Raw genomic sequence first — 15351 nt, 5'->3', positions numbered from 1 at the left:
TTGAAAAGGATATAACAAATCCTACATCACTATGAGATAATGCATTTCTGTAAACAAATTGACTCAATAGAGAAATATGAATTATCTCACTTTTATATGCTAAAATCAGGATCATTGTTAATTATTTCATAACGTTGCTTTATACTCATATCTGATAATTTTTATTTGAACTACTCCCTATTGAATGGATTAATCAAGATAAAATTTGAAGAGCAAATACATGAATATTTATTTTAATAAAATTAAACTGAAATAGCAATTGAGAAGGCATTGGAGGATTTTTGAATAAAATGGTTTAATGGCTAACTTAGGTTACCTGCGTTATTTGAATATTTTTATATTCATGACAGTTTCAGAATGCTCTAGAGGAAACATTGATAAGTTTCAAGTTTCAATACCATAGCAATTACATCACTCCTTAAATCTCTAAAATACATTCAAATTGCCAATGCCCAGGAAAGGGGAAATAATGACTAAAGGGGGTTTTGGCTAATCAGAGGATAGCTTACCAGAAAAGGATTTGCACCAGGTGAATGGCATTTTAATATGCTTCTCTCAGTGATGTTCTAGCTCTGCTAACCATTGATGAAATATAAGATTTTATTAGGTCAGCACACCATCCAAAGGCTATATTCATAACTCCTTTGGTGATCTTTTTTACATTCTTTGGACAATTACTTGGTCACCAGTCCCATGGTGGACCCATATTTCATCCTGGGTGACCAAACGAAACAAGGAATAATGTAAGCACAAAAGTGCCAGAGTCGTGCTTCTGACAGCTTCACTTGGTGTCATTTTTAATCATCTGTTAGATTTTGCATGCTGAGACCTTTTCCAAGAGCATACTATAAAATGATGACACTGGGAGTTCAACCAGGACCCTTTAGGGGGGCAAGCAGCATATTTTTCTCTGCATCATCACAATCCCGACTATGCCAGACAGTCAGGGACATTATTATGGGGCAGGTGGGCCTTTCAGTGCTGCCTTATGTCCTATATTATATGTAGTTGTCCAAAAGGTTTGAGTAGGTTTTTGATATAACCAGAAATTATAACTGTACCACCATACCCTGAGTGACAAGACAGAAAACATCCTTAAACCCCATATTACAATAAGTAATTCTTTATCTCTGCATACTTTCCATCTCTTTTAATCCCACCCAAAATGTCTATTCCTTCCCTCAAGCAATTTTGCTTTCCAAGCATCATCCCCTTTTTTTACCATATTCAGTATTGTATTTCATTACCTCTTATTATCTCTTGCATCCACCTGTCCTGCCTTCATCGAATTTCTCACAGTAGCCATCTCTTCATGTGCTATGCATATCTTTCCTTGTTCTCCTTTTGGCCCATTTTATTTTTTCCATTCTTCTCCACGCCCACGTCTCAAAAGCCTCCCAACCATTTTTAACATCTTGCCTCGAAGACCAAGTTTCTGAGTCATACAAAACTTAAGTTCCATATTTAAGTGTTAACTGGTCTTCTCTTAAAATCTACATACAAAAAGTCTGTCATCCGACCCACTTGAAAAAGATGTAATTCTTCTTTAATGTCCTCAATATTTATACCATCCCTATAACATATCGCAAATACAAGAACTGATCAGTGGTCTAGGTTATTATTCCCCAACTTGAATGTTTACCTTGACCTTCCTATTTCTTGAGAATCTGATTACCTCAATTTTACGATTGATTCTATTCCCTCAACTAGCATTCTAGCAACTAGATTCTGCCACAAGCCAAATAATGATTGTATCCCTTTGGCAGACTGGTTAACTAACTCCTGATCATCAGATCTAACTGACCTGGAGAGCTACCTACCCACGTTCACTTGTCTCCAGCCCTTCCCATGTTCTCCGCTTGTATATTGAAAAGAAAACATGATAATGGACTGCTCTGTTTACCTCCCCTGCCCATCCTATCTCTCCATTTGGTATCCCCATTGGTGCAGTATGAGATTTGCACAAGCTCCATTTATTCATTTATCCCTCCAGTGTACTCCTCTATCTTCTCCAAAATATTCAATATTTGTGCCAGATTTACTTCGTCGAATGCCTTCTAAAACTCCATGAACCATACAAATACATCCTGGTTAACTCCACGTTCCTATTCTACAAGTGGCCCCATTAATGGTAAGATATCATGCATACCCATCTCTTTTTTGATGCATACATTAACTATCTCTTATAAAACCAAAACAAAATTCCAAGGAAGCCCACAAATACACATAGTGATTACTCCAATAACCTCAAGGAACAATGACACAGGTTCCTAAAATCACTTTCCCCATGATTTATGCATTATTGGTACGTGGACAAATACTTCGGGGAAATATTTAATTCCTAAATTGGATTTATTGAAATTATGTACTTCTAAAACATGCTAATCTTCATGAAACCTAACATACATACTTATGATGACTTTTGGGTATACACGATATAATTTTCTGTGAAAAACTGATGCATTGGTTAAGCTTGGATTTTGTTGATCACAATTCAGAGAAGTGGGATTTTACTGCAGATATTTAACATCATGATAACCATAATAGAGCATATGTATGAGGGAATTACATGCAAATATCACAGTAATTTTTTCAAGAGTCAATCAATGCTACTTATAGGTAATGAAAAAACACAGGTGTATGGATTTATTCATATTTTATTAAATGGTTTCAATTAAATTAGATTCACTCTAATATTAGGCTTTACAGGCCATGTCTTTATCATACAGTCCATTTTATGTAAATTACACAGAACTTCTTCCTACAAGGAATACATTAGACATCCTCATTATGACGGAAGTAAACTCTTAATACATTAGCCCTCATTACACATTCTTAACATTAAAAATACCTTTTGCAATGTCTCCATTATTTTTCCATTTGCCAAAACTAATTATTTTAAAGTAAAAAAAACACAAATTATTTAAACTGGGCCACTCAGTTTTGTCATTAAAAATAATTCAGCTGACAATTAAATTTTGCTTGAATTTGCAGTTGCTAATTGGTTTGCAAGCCACATACTCCACAAGCTTTTCCTGGGCTGAAATCATTACTTAGTTCACATTCCTCAAGATGATGTTATGAGACAAAATAAGAAATTCAAAAAGATATGAAATAGAATTCAGCACAGCCTTGGCACTGTTAGGCAGAAAACCTTTACAGGTCCTCAGTATTAGTAGACCAGAAATGCACTCAAGAGAAACTGCTTTGAAATCACAATACAATAGAAATGATATTATGGCATACATTTTAAATCCAGAATAGTAAATCATTTTGGCCTGAGATATTACTGATTAACAGGAAAGTTTACTTTTCTTTTACAATTTGTCTACCAAGTCACAAGTGATTTCATCTCCAGTAAGTAAAAAAGTTTGAATAATGAGCTCAAAATATACTTAGGTAATACCCACACTTCTTCCAGCATTATGAAACAAAATGTCATGGAATGTGTACTTTTCCACTGGTTTGGAGGAGGGTCTGGTGTCCTTCTGTTCCCTCCTAAATATGTAAATGAGGCATTGGAAGTCTAATACAACAATTAAGAATTCACATTCACGGAACCCAATAATCTGGGAAATAGAAGTTAAGAAAGAGTTAGTCTTCTATCCCTTCCATTTATTTAAATTTAGCAAGTAGCAAAAAAAAATATGCAAGTGCACATAGATCAACACATGGAAACGAACTAGGAGCAGATGAAATTGGGCACTTAGCACAGCAAAATCAGCGCATCAATGCACAAACCAGTGGTGATGGCTGTAAGGAATTGGATAGCGTAAGTTGACAAGGCTGTGGTTTTAAATGAATCAATTATCACTGGACAAGCTCAGGACACATCATCATATACGTCAATGTAAATTTGAAACATATCAATTCATTAAAAAATTCCAGAACGTACGGAAATGAGATAAAAAATTCTTCATTTTCTCTGAACTGCTATGTAGTTTATTAATTTCAACATGAAGTTACGACAACTGAAACGCGTGGGCATTATCCAAGCAAACAAGTTAATTATGGAAGCTTAGAACTTCACATTGAAAATCAGATACATGATTACAGAAATGTAAACAGGAGTTTAAATGATGCATATTATAGAATGTTTGGGATTATATAACCACAAAACATAACCATCAAAGACACATGGGAGTGTAAAATCATCCTATGTACAAAACTGAATTGAGAATAACACTTATAAATTTTTGTGTATTGACTAGCATAGCAAAAAGAGACTATGATTACAATGAGAAAAAATGCCAATACAAGACATTTAGGTGTAAGAAAAATGCCTATTAACTGGCATAACTCCTAACATTTTCAACAATTTTCCCCTATCTTTTACAGTGGACACATCACTACCAACTAGCTAATTTGACACAACACAACTCCTTTCATGAATGGCAGCATTGGCAAATTTTCCTCTGCAAAATAAAAATTCAACTTCTTGATCACTTCCCCTCATCTATTTTAAATTAACACATGATTCCATAATCAACCTCATCACATTTTTTTACAATAACAAATAAATTAAGAATTATAATTTCAACTGCACTTCGTGGGAGGATATGAAACTTTTAAGCAATACAATGTTTAAAAATGAAAAACTGCCAAAATTTACATACCCACAATAAGTACTGCATCATAACCCCACACAAGATAATGAACCACATGTGCTTGAGAGGAATTATAAAATACTAGTATTGCAGTGCATAGTTCTTCAATTACCACAATCTTTACATTTACAATTTTGAGTTCATACTAAAGATTAATTACAATGACTTGGTGCAAGTAATGAAAACATAAAAAGTATCCAACTCAATGAGTTTAAACTGTCAATGATGAATAATCACCCAATAATGTATACTAAGTGTATTAGGTAACCAAAAATGAAATGGTTGCAAGCAAAATATGGGTCAAACTTTTATCTTCAAACAGTACCCCGAGTACTTCCATATTTTAGATTTTTTTATACCTCAATTTCAGTATAAAAATAAGGATACATGATCAGGTGAACATAAACATATATTAACAAATAATTTGAAACTATAAGAATTGAATTTCAATGAATACAATAATCTATCTCACAACCATAACTATTTATTTGCAAGAAATATAAAATTGATGAAGAGGAATTGTAAAGCCAGTGTTGCAAGGCACAACATTCCTGCCATCAATAGTTATTCATAATCAATTATGTAAATGGGGTCAGCAGGGTTGCTTACACCTCAATTTATCAATCTCCTGATATCTCCAAACAAAATTTCACTAGATCCATGGTAACTTTAGGGAAGAGAGGCCTATATGAGAGCAGGAATTTTACGATATGAGTCAGCATTAGTGTCACCACAATGTTATGATAAATCACATTAAGTATTGCATGTTTAGAATACACATCCGATTTCACACCTCACTTCCATTTCCTACTCTCCTCAGAGACACTCGCACTCATTTCAACTATACAGGACTCGAGGATTTGTCAAATTAACAATGCCAAATGCCTGAAATTTTTTAACATGATCTCAATGCTTGTTTGCATTATTGCAGAATGCTGATCACTGAGTAGGCTAATGCAATGATAAGCAAAAATTCCTCCCAGACTGCCCAGGCACTGTTAACAACAAAAACTGCAGCAGAGTCACCTTCTTATCAGCTCACACAATTTATGACTACACCCTGATGTAACTACATACTGTGTGATGCAGGATTCCAGGCCAGTAATCTTAAGATATTATTTTTTTTAAACCATCACTGTGAAACTGTAAAATAAATTTTGTATTGCTCCAAGGATTACCTACAAAAATATCCAAATTTGATTCTATAAACTATTTTCATTCTTCCTGGTTGACCTGGCAAAATTTTCAAAGTTCTACATGATTTCCAGGTTTTCAAACTTACAACAAGGAGTACCGTGGCCCCACTTCATCATGGGTTAACATCATTATAATAAGTTAACTTCACTAAGTGCTATGAGAAGAAACTCCTGGGCTTACTTCATGACTGAAGACTCAAATTACAACTGTGGACATCTTTATCCAACTTTTTTTTATGTATCTATAATGACCCAATTCATTGGACTGAACTAATTACCATAAATCAGTGTATTATTGGATTTATGAGATAACATTATTGCAATATGAACGTGGACAGAAGAAGAACATAAACTGTGGGCATCATCTACACTTACTCCATGCTTGTAGCAACCCTGACATGAAAATTTGCAAGTTAAACCCTTTAAAAATTAGCCTCTGATCTCACCAAAACTAATGACCTAGGCTTATGTTGAAATTTACTACAATAATTCTTCTATTAACCAACAAGTATATCACATAATGTGTATCCTTTAATAGTATAACAGGCCAATAATTCACAAGGCATATATGATGTAGCATGAGCTCCCATAAAAACTATCTGCGGTCAAACATCAAATGAAAACAATGTTTCTATTTGTATAAAGCCATTGAACACACAAGAATGTACTGCAGTCTTTTAAACTTTCATGTCAAATATTAAAATTCCAATTATTAGGCGCCATGGGGATTACCAATGGAATACAATGGTGCCCCTCAAAGAAATAACAATCAGGATATTTTAAATTAAGATATATGCAAAATGAATACAGGGCTTCCATAAACATTTTATACTGCTTTCCAATCCAAAAACATATAAAAAATAATAACTTCATCTTTATAATCAATTCCCAATCACTGAAAGATCCTTAGCAATTTATTTTTGAGGAGATAATTTCATACGAATAAGAAGTTTATAATCCTAATTATGAGAGTAAATAACATGATTTTTGTTTCAAAGTTATCACTTACATATACAAGCTATAACTTAAATGAAAAATCATTTTATTTCAATCCCATCACTATCTCAATACTGAACAGCTTCCATCCCATCATAAAATGCCTACTTACATATAAATGGACACTACATACGTTTTACAATTTACAACAGACCTTAACCAACTACTTGTATCACAAATGCTCAACAATAGGCAAAAAAATATTTACATTAAACATCATTCAAGTAAATTATGGAAAATAAAATCATTTACATAGTAGTAATTAGCGGGGTTCTTCATAAGAAAATATTTATTGCGCCCTTAAAATGCATTAAAGGGCAATTCGATGTAAACATAGAGGTAATTCTTTGGAAAATATATATATTGCTACTTTTAAGAGCAGTCTTTCATCATAAAATATTTTGATAACATAAACATATCACTTAAAAAATATAAAATAAATATTACATACAACGCACAGGAAGACAAAAATTTGAGCCAAATATCAAAGAAATATAAATAGGATTTTATAATACGAATCGGGCTTATGGTAGGCTAGCAGAACTAGCCGATATTTGAATATTATTAATATTTAATTACATGCTGCAGCTCCACTTACAGCATCCCTAGATACAGGATTAGCTATTTGAAACCTAGAGTGACCTGCAGACCTGGGCACCTCTGAAAGCCCAATTTGTGACATGTGCAATGGAGTCAGCATCAGCTCTAAGGCTGCATCCTTCAGGTTTGCTCCCCTAAGATTTGCTTCCTGAAGGTCACTCCCAGAAAGGTCACAGTTCTGCAATAATACAAAACTTTGAAGTTAAACCCAAATAAAACAATAGTCATTTCTGACGATACAAACAGTCACCCACAAACACACGAGGTGGAAAAGGAAACATATAATGCATCGCAACCAAAATATTCATTCAAATAATTACATTCTTTAGATTTAAAATGTAAATCTATACAAAAGTGAGCAAACAAGATTCCTCAATTGGTTAAAATAGTCGAATAGATTTTTACATTACTTGTACAGAGTAACAGACAAAGAGCTTTTTCCAGGATTGCAAAAATATTATCAACTTCGGTTTATATTACACCACAAGTAGGAGAGTCCTAAAATTTTAAGGTCTAGGCCTAAAATCCAGGCCTAAAATTTTAAGGTCTAGACCAGATATCTGAAAGCGTTAAAGAAATAAAGATATTCCAGAAAAGCTAATATTCTCCCAAGTGATGTGGAAATACATATAATATGAGGGTCATCCGGAAAGTAGTACCCGTTCGTGCCGCATGAAGTGCTGACGACGCGAGTAGCCGCTGAACGAGGTCAGATAGCTTCAGTGGCTTGTCTGCCTTCTCTGAGCCAAGTTGCGTGACGCTAGCATTGCCTGTGTTGTTTCTGTGATTGTTTACAATGTTTAAAAAAATTGAGAACGCCGCCAGTTGTGAAGTGAGGGCAGTGATTAAATTCCTCAATGCAAGAAACGTTCGCCCATGTGATATTCATCGCCAATTAAAGGAGGTGTATGGAGACAATGTAATGGACGAGTCGTCTGTTCGGCGGTGGTGTCGCAACTTCAACATGGGGAGGGGGAACACACACGACGATGAGCGTTCGGGGAGACCGTCTGTCATTACAGACCAACTGGTGAGCTCAGTTGACGAATTCGTGAGGAACGATCGGCGCGTCACAATTGATGACATCTGTGAGCATTTTCCCAATGTTTCTCGAACAATTGTTCATGAAATTGTTAAACACCATCTGCATTATGCAAAAATTTGTGCAAGATGGGTCCCTCGCGTATCTCAATGAGCTGGCGGCGAAGGACTATGCAGCAGGAATACAGAAACTTGTCACACATTATGACAAATGCCTTAATTTGCTTGGAGATTATGTTGAGAAGTAGTTTAAAGTATCCTCTTTCAAATAAAATTTTTTATGTTTGTTAATATTTACTTTTGTCTTTTTATTTCACGAACGGGTACTACTTTCCGGATGACCCTCGTATATTTACGCATATTAGAGATGTAATGGCTTATGTCCAATATTTTTTCAAATCCTTACCGAGAAGTGAAAATTATGATGCTTTGACTGTTGATTCATAACAGTCAGAGCAAGATTACTTTTCGACAGATAAATGATCAAAAATGTACTTTTTTTTAGGACCAACTTTCAATAAATTCTAATAAGTTAAGGATTTTCACAAGTAGTAAAGACTGCTACCTTCCCAATATCTCAAAACTTCCAAAGCATGGTAAGCCAAGTTTCAAAATTCTCATATGTATGATATTTTATTATCTTTCAGCAACATATATAAATAATAATGTTAACATACTGTTATAATTTTTAGTGTTCATACATCAATTCAAATGTGATAGGCATGATTTAAAGCTGCTTAAATTTTTTTATAAGTCTCACCCGCAGAAAAATGTAATTAAGAATATTTTTAAATGAATAAGTCAATTTCAGAGGAGCTTAAACTTTCAAATACCTCATTGGGGAAAACTTACTGTTTCTGGAGACATTACCATTACTTTAAAAGGTTTGAGACATACAACAAATATAATTGCAAGAGAAAGTGAATGCACGTTGTATTAAATGATGCTTAGCTCAGTGGTCCATTTATGTACATAAATAAAAAACAATGGTTTCTCTCATTTTCCCAATGTGATAATTTTTGGCCAAAAAACTAGAATATTTGCCTTCTTTTCATTGTTGCAGTTTCGATGCATCTTGCTTGTTGCCTTGGGATTAATTTTTCTATTATAATTTTGATCAGCCCTCTTTGAGTACTTGCCATTATCATACGTAGGTCAGTAGTAACTAGTATTTTTTAGGCATCCAAGAAAAGAAAAACCTTACGACAGATGGTGATAATAGTACTTAGCAATCAGGTACGTTTAAGTGAATCCAACAATGTAGCTAACTATACAAGTACATTGGCGAATGAAAAGTTTTGGATCTATTGACCGATTTTGAAATATGACATCTGTTACCACTTAGCTTAATTAAGTAGCTTATTTCTGAATCATGATTAAGAAAACTGAGCCGAGCTTAATCATAATTTTTCATGCCAGTATTTTATTTCTTCTGCCACATTTTATACTGACTGCTCTGAAGTAATTATTCTTAGTTAATGATTGATCTGTGAAAATTTCCATTTACAATATTAGCAATAAAGGAAAAGTGAACACAAGTGCCCTTTCTTCCACCAGTTAAGCATTTTAGACCATTAAGTGACTTCTGCAGAAGTGACCCCAAGTTTTGTAATGCCTACACCTGATAAGGATACCTAGGCATTGCATTGCATTATGTATGCTACGGTATCAATTAATGGACAGTAAGGAAGTACATCTTCCATTTATCAAATGCCGCTCAAACATGACACGTTTGAATTACAACATGATGCTTAACTGCTGTTCAACTTTTTAGCTTTGATCCGCAATTTTTTTCTCAAAATAATTCAACATTTTGACTCAAAAACCATACATTTCTGACAGAAAATTATGCTTACCAATAAAGATGAACCATCAAATGAAAGCAGAATTTAAATCGATGGCACACAAATACATTTTCAGTTCAGAAGCACACTTCATCTTCCAAATCTTTTACCTCAAGATTAGCTCCAGCGAGAACGGCAGCCCTCAGTACACAGTTTTGTAAATTTGCATTCTTCAAGGTGGCAACCCGCAAATTTACTCCGGCCATATTGCTTCCTTCAAGATTGGCTCCCTTCAAGTTGACACCTACAGCATGGGGAAACGTACATTTTTAACTAGTGCGCGAGCATACTAATTGTTTTCAAATATTTACACATCGCACAAAACATTATCAGCAAATAATAAAGTCAGACCATCATTTTTTACAACATACTTCACATTCTTTGATGGGTCTGATGACACAAAACATGGTTTATGTATTTTATTTATTACCACAGTTGTCAGGCTATTCCACTTATTTTCCACTTCTGATGCTTCTCTAGGCATAACCCTTTGGTCATAACCCCTATTGTCATAACCCATATGGTCTAAAGTTCACTTCTACCCTTCCTCAAAATCATCAACATGAATAGGCGAATACCATCATTGTTTTTTAATAATTCCTTATTCAAAAATTAATGTCTTTGTGTCTCACACATTAAGGATCTCTGAGTACATTCATGAGGACTAGCAAGGTCGAGATTCCATGATTCTATCAAAATTCCATAGTAGCAGTGGCATAACCAACCTTTGGAGCCCGATTTCCTTCCTTCTTTGAATACTTAAACAATAACATTTACAAATTATTCTCAGCCCATCTCGTAACAACCTCTTCCAAAGACATTCTCTCATTCCCCTCTGCTGCTTCAAGAGGTTCATTCAGCAAACTAAAAGTGGATCTAGCTGTGCAATTGTCAACATGGTCCCAACATTTCACAAAAGTTTGGTAAGTTTTTGTTGAAACTTTCATGTTTTTTCAGCGAATAAACAGGAATGATTCTGAAGGCTGCACTTCCAATAGGCATGAAAAAATTGAGGATGTTTAAAAAGTCATATTTGATTTTTCAGATTGACAACATTCTTTCAAGCCAAGGTAAGAAAAGACTGTTTTCAAGGGAGAAGTTTAGAATACGTATGAGTTAACATAATTAAGTGTGCATACGAGTACATGGAAGGAGTCAAGAATAAAATTAAAACCAAAATTTCAGCTGAGCATCTTGAAGCTCTATAACCCACTCACTGAGACTTTCAACTTAATTTTTTTTTAATAGTAATCTACCATTTAAGTCTCGTTTTTCATGGACAAAGACTGAAGACGGACACACATTTATTAGTCTTACCTTACAACACAACCTGACACTCCTAACTACAATTAAACCCTTCTTCAATTTCACCTACTTCTATTTTCCCTTCATTCCATCCAACATGCCTCTCATTTTCCTCCCCTTACTTTGCCTCCTTAATGTTCCCCCCTTCTATCACAGTCTTCAACATCCCATTACCAATCAAAATTCTCAGTAACCACCTTTCATGCCTCTTTTGGATTTCTCCCAATCAATCTCCTATTACTTCTTCCAGAATTTCAACAATATCATTAAAATTATCCAGGGACCATTACTTGCTCACATTTGCCACAAGTGTTTGTATTTATTAAGCAGCCCAAGACATTAATTCTTCTGCTAGAGTGGCCAAGAAGACCCCAACGGTATGACACCACTGTCATAATTCAAATATTGCTTTTGGTCCATCATGAGTGTTTAAAGTGACTGAAATGAAAGTTCTCAACAGAGTCTATTTGAGAGATAGTCCAACCAATAAGAGCAAACAAAAAGCAGTGGTTGGATACAGGAGGGACAACATCATTCAATGGATTAGAATGGAAAGATGAATTGTCAAAGGAAAAATTACTGGTGGAGTTCGCTATTGAGAGCATGATATAAATAACACTATCTTTTAATGCCAAAAACACAGAAAATTCACACAGAAGATAGAGAGAGTCAAGATAAAATATCACAGGGAAAATACCATCCTACTGATATCACAACTTCGATTACTTTTGAAAGTTTCAAGTTTCAATGATGTCCCCTGCTGTATTCAATCATTAGGCAGACTTAACAGTCATATCACATTCAAATGTGTTTTTTAAATAACACCTAGAATAAGCTAGAATGAATTTCAGATTGACCTTTTCATTTGTTATCTAGTGATTAGGATATCATAGACCTAGCCTGATTGCCCACAGAATTGAATGAAATGTTGATCCATCATTAATTGGAAAGAGAACAATAAAATGGACATTATTTAAGGCTTAAAATATACACAAATATGAACTTCAGATTGCAAATAAAGGCTCCCAACGTTTGCTAGAAATTTCTGGACTTGTAACTTACGCATTAATCATGTTCTACCTCCTCGAGCAGAATATCTATGTTAGACCCGACTAGTTCTACATAAGACTAAATTTTCATTCCCATACTCAATCTCAATTTTGTCTGGACCCTCCCTTTCTTTAATTGTTCCAGGCCATAATATTATCTACCAACCAAGATTAGAACAGAATTTCCTTACTTTCCATATTAGCACGACTACCAGCAGGATCCTCAAAATTACAGCTACGTAAACTGGCTCCTTCTAAATTAGCACACAGCATTTTCACTCCCAACAGCTGAGCGCCCTCCAATTTGGCATGAGACAGATCTGCACGTTCTAAACAGCACCAGCTCAAGTTGGCTCCAACCATCCGACATCCATGCAAGCAGGCATACTATTTCATAGGGATGAATAAAATATCAACTATCATAAATACCATTAGAGAGAGAGAGAGCACACTGGGAAAACATATCTGTACAGCTAACCTTGAAATTAATATTTCTCAAGTCAAGTCGAGATAGATCAGCACCAGCTAAATTGACGCCTTGAAATCTCAGTTCAGTTGTGAATGGAGTGGTAATTAAGGCATTGACAACATCTCTTCGGGTTAGGGGAACTTTATCAAGAGGACACTGACTGCTGACGATTGCAGCTTCAAGCTGAGGAATTAGGGACTCTATCCCAAAGAACCGTGCTTCTTCCAAGATGCCTATAAAAAAACATCAATATTAACAATGAAATCGTTGCCATTCCCATGAAAACTATTTGGACGGGCAAATTCTAGTCTCTTTTCTTGCTGGATCTAACACAATAACACCGAGCATTAAAACATTCAAATGATATCAATCTTTACATCTACATTATGGGGTTTTTAGACTTGTTTCTTGAATATTTCAATTAAAAGATTTACTTGTGATATCATCAATTTTAACAACTCATGCACGGTGTGAAAATCAAATAAAAACTAACCTTCTGGGTTTATGTTTTTGTCGAATATCAACTGTCCATTACGGAGATAATTGAGAATTGGTTCAAAATAAGCTGGGCTTCTATCGATTAAATAGGCACCACTACCATCCACATTGCTGGGTATCATATTATAACCATTTTCACCTTCAGCAAACATCCTTAAGTAACAAAAAATTATAAAATAGCTGGAACTACAATATATGATTGAGGCCATATCGAAAGCGAAATATTACATAATGAAGATTCATACCTTGCCAGCATACTCATAGGTTCTTTATTAGTCAGTGTTGCTCTAGAAGTTGTAAATAGTTTTCCTCCGACATTAAGGGTTACCCAATCCTCATTATGGCGAGCCCTTGGCAGTGAATGTGTCGCATAAGAATAAATGGACTTTCCGCTGCATGAATTTAGAGACTGAGAGTTTGATGAAGAGTTATATTTCAGATTTAGGAATTCTTCCCCCTCCGAAGCATACAAGATGTCATCATCCCTGAAGAAATAACACAGAAATTCTTTGAAACTGAAATTTAATCAGTTTATTTATAATATCGCTAACTTTTAAGGTTCTTTCCTTCACCTTATCAGTTTAATATCATCTATTTCTCCACCTTGGGATGTAAACAGACGCTTCGCTTCAATTCCAAACTTGAAACTAGCTGCTGTCAACAGCTCTTCCAGCGAATGCGTGACAAGCACGACCTAAGAAGCAGACAGTGACATTTATTTCCTATCAAATTTTCAAAACGCTTCAAGAAATTTCCCAACCTACCTTTCCATCGACCTCGGTGCCATTCTTAAATAAAATCACACGCTTCATGATCCAATAAATATGGACAGACTGAGGATTCAATAACGCAGTGATTAAAGTTCTTACAACTTAACAAACTGATTTATACGAAGGTTGTCATGATATTCCGGTCTTTAAATGCGACTTAATTCTGTAAATGTCAAAGACCATACATCAACTATCAAATTTTGGATTAAAATCTGTACATATGCGTAATTCCATAGAGGTTACATGTATTTTCTTCTGTTATATACATTATGCTACACTATTTCATGTCAAAACTTAACTGTGGGATGATACACGAATGAGTGAAACATGTATGGCTTTGACGACTATAATGTCTTTACTCAATCCCCAAAAAAACTACATCCAGAAACTTTCACCAAAGGTCGTCTAGAGCGCTGTTCTCTTAGTAACTATATTCTCGTACAAATTACACTAGTTTTGTTTTCCGCAGATGTTCAAAACTCCGTTAATGGTCTAAATATTTTCATTTGTATAATCTAAAATTTCTTTAATGAATATTTGTTCAATTACCTCGACTATTTTAATAAGGGCTTGGCCGCCAGAAAGACATGGTGCATTAACCCTTACAGTTTACTCATTTGAGAATGCAACCAATTGTAACTTTTACAACGTAAATAAAAATATAGTAGAAAGCTAGAAATTCATTAGGAAATTTAATCAACAACTTTCCAATAAAATAATACAAATTGTAAATCTCTATGCTCGTTAAGAGTCGTAGTCAGCGCCATCAGCGTCGGAATTCTTCGAGAGAACATTTTCAGGCCTTCCACAATATCCGTTGGCAAACCTTTGCATCTCAAGCCGTGAAAGAAAACAAAAAACAAATACGAAATGAAATAGTCTGATTTTAATAACTATGGAAAATAAAAACTTTTAATTTTCAGTCACTCAAATATATTTTCAAACGTTATTAATTAAACCGAATAATAATATTTAA

The 15351-nt window shown here is 34.6% G+C and overlaps 1 protein-coding gene across 1 annotated transcript; it reads right to left on the bottom strand.

Annotated features, from left to right (window-relative positions):
* Positions 1-2651: 2651 nt before the first annotated feature.
* Positions 2652-14674, bottom strand: LOC139688354 (BTB/POZ domain-containing protein KCTD9). Its single transcript, XM_071585882.1, has 8 exons — positions 14370-14674; positions 14178-14299; positions 13851-14090; positions 13601-13758; positions 13117-13340; positions 12830-13025; positions 10395-10528; positions 2652-7577 (listed from the first exon to the last, which is right to left on the bottom strand). The coding sequence occupies exons 1-8, from the start codon at positions 14415-14417 to the stop codon at positions 7371-7373; spliced, it is 1329 nt and encodes a 442-aa protein (XP_071441983.1). The 5' UTR covers positions 14418-14674; the 3' UTR covers positions 2652-7370.
* Positions 14675-15351: the final 677 nt, after the last annotated feature.

The sequence above is a fragment of the Hetaerina americana genome, unplaced genomic scaffold (assembly GCF_022747635.1).
Source record: "Hetaerina americana unplaced genomic scaffold, ioHetAmer1.1.p SCAF_2, whole genome shotgun sequence".
Lineage (NCBI taxonomy): Eukaryota > Metazoa > Arthropoda > Insecta > Odonata > Calopterygidae > Hetaerina > Hetaerina americana.
Note: the sequence above shows the minus strand (reverse complement) of the source record. Positions and strands in the feature narration are given on the sequence as shown.

Excerpts from the sequence above, each read along its gene's own strand:
- LOC139688354 (XM_071585882.1), bottom strand. The coding sequence starts at position 14,417 with ATGAAGCGTGTGATTTTATTTAAGAATGGCACCGAGGTCGATGGAAAG. Across the intron at positions 14,300-14,369 it reads GCACCGAGGTCGATGGAAAG|GTCGTGCTTGTCACGCATTC; the intron begins GTAGGTTGGGAA and ends TCTGCTTCTTAG. Across the intron at positions 13,026-13,116 it reads TGAGAAATATTAATTTCAAG|TATGCCTGCTTGCATGGATG; the intron begins GTTAGCTGTACA and ends CCTATGAAATAG.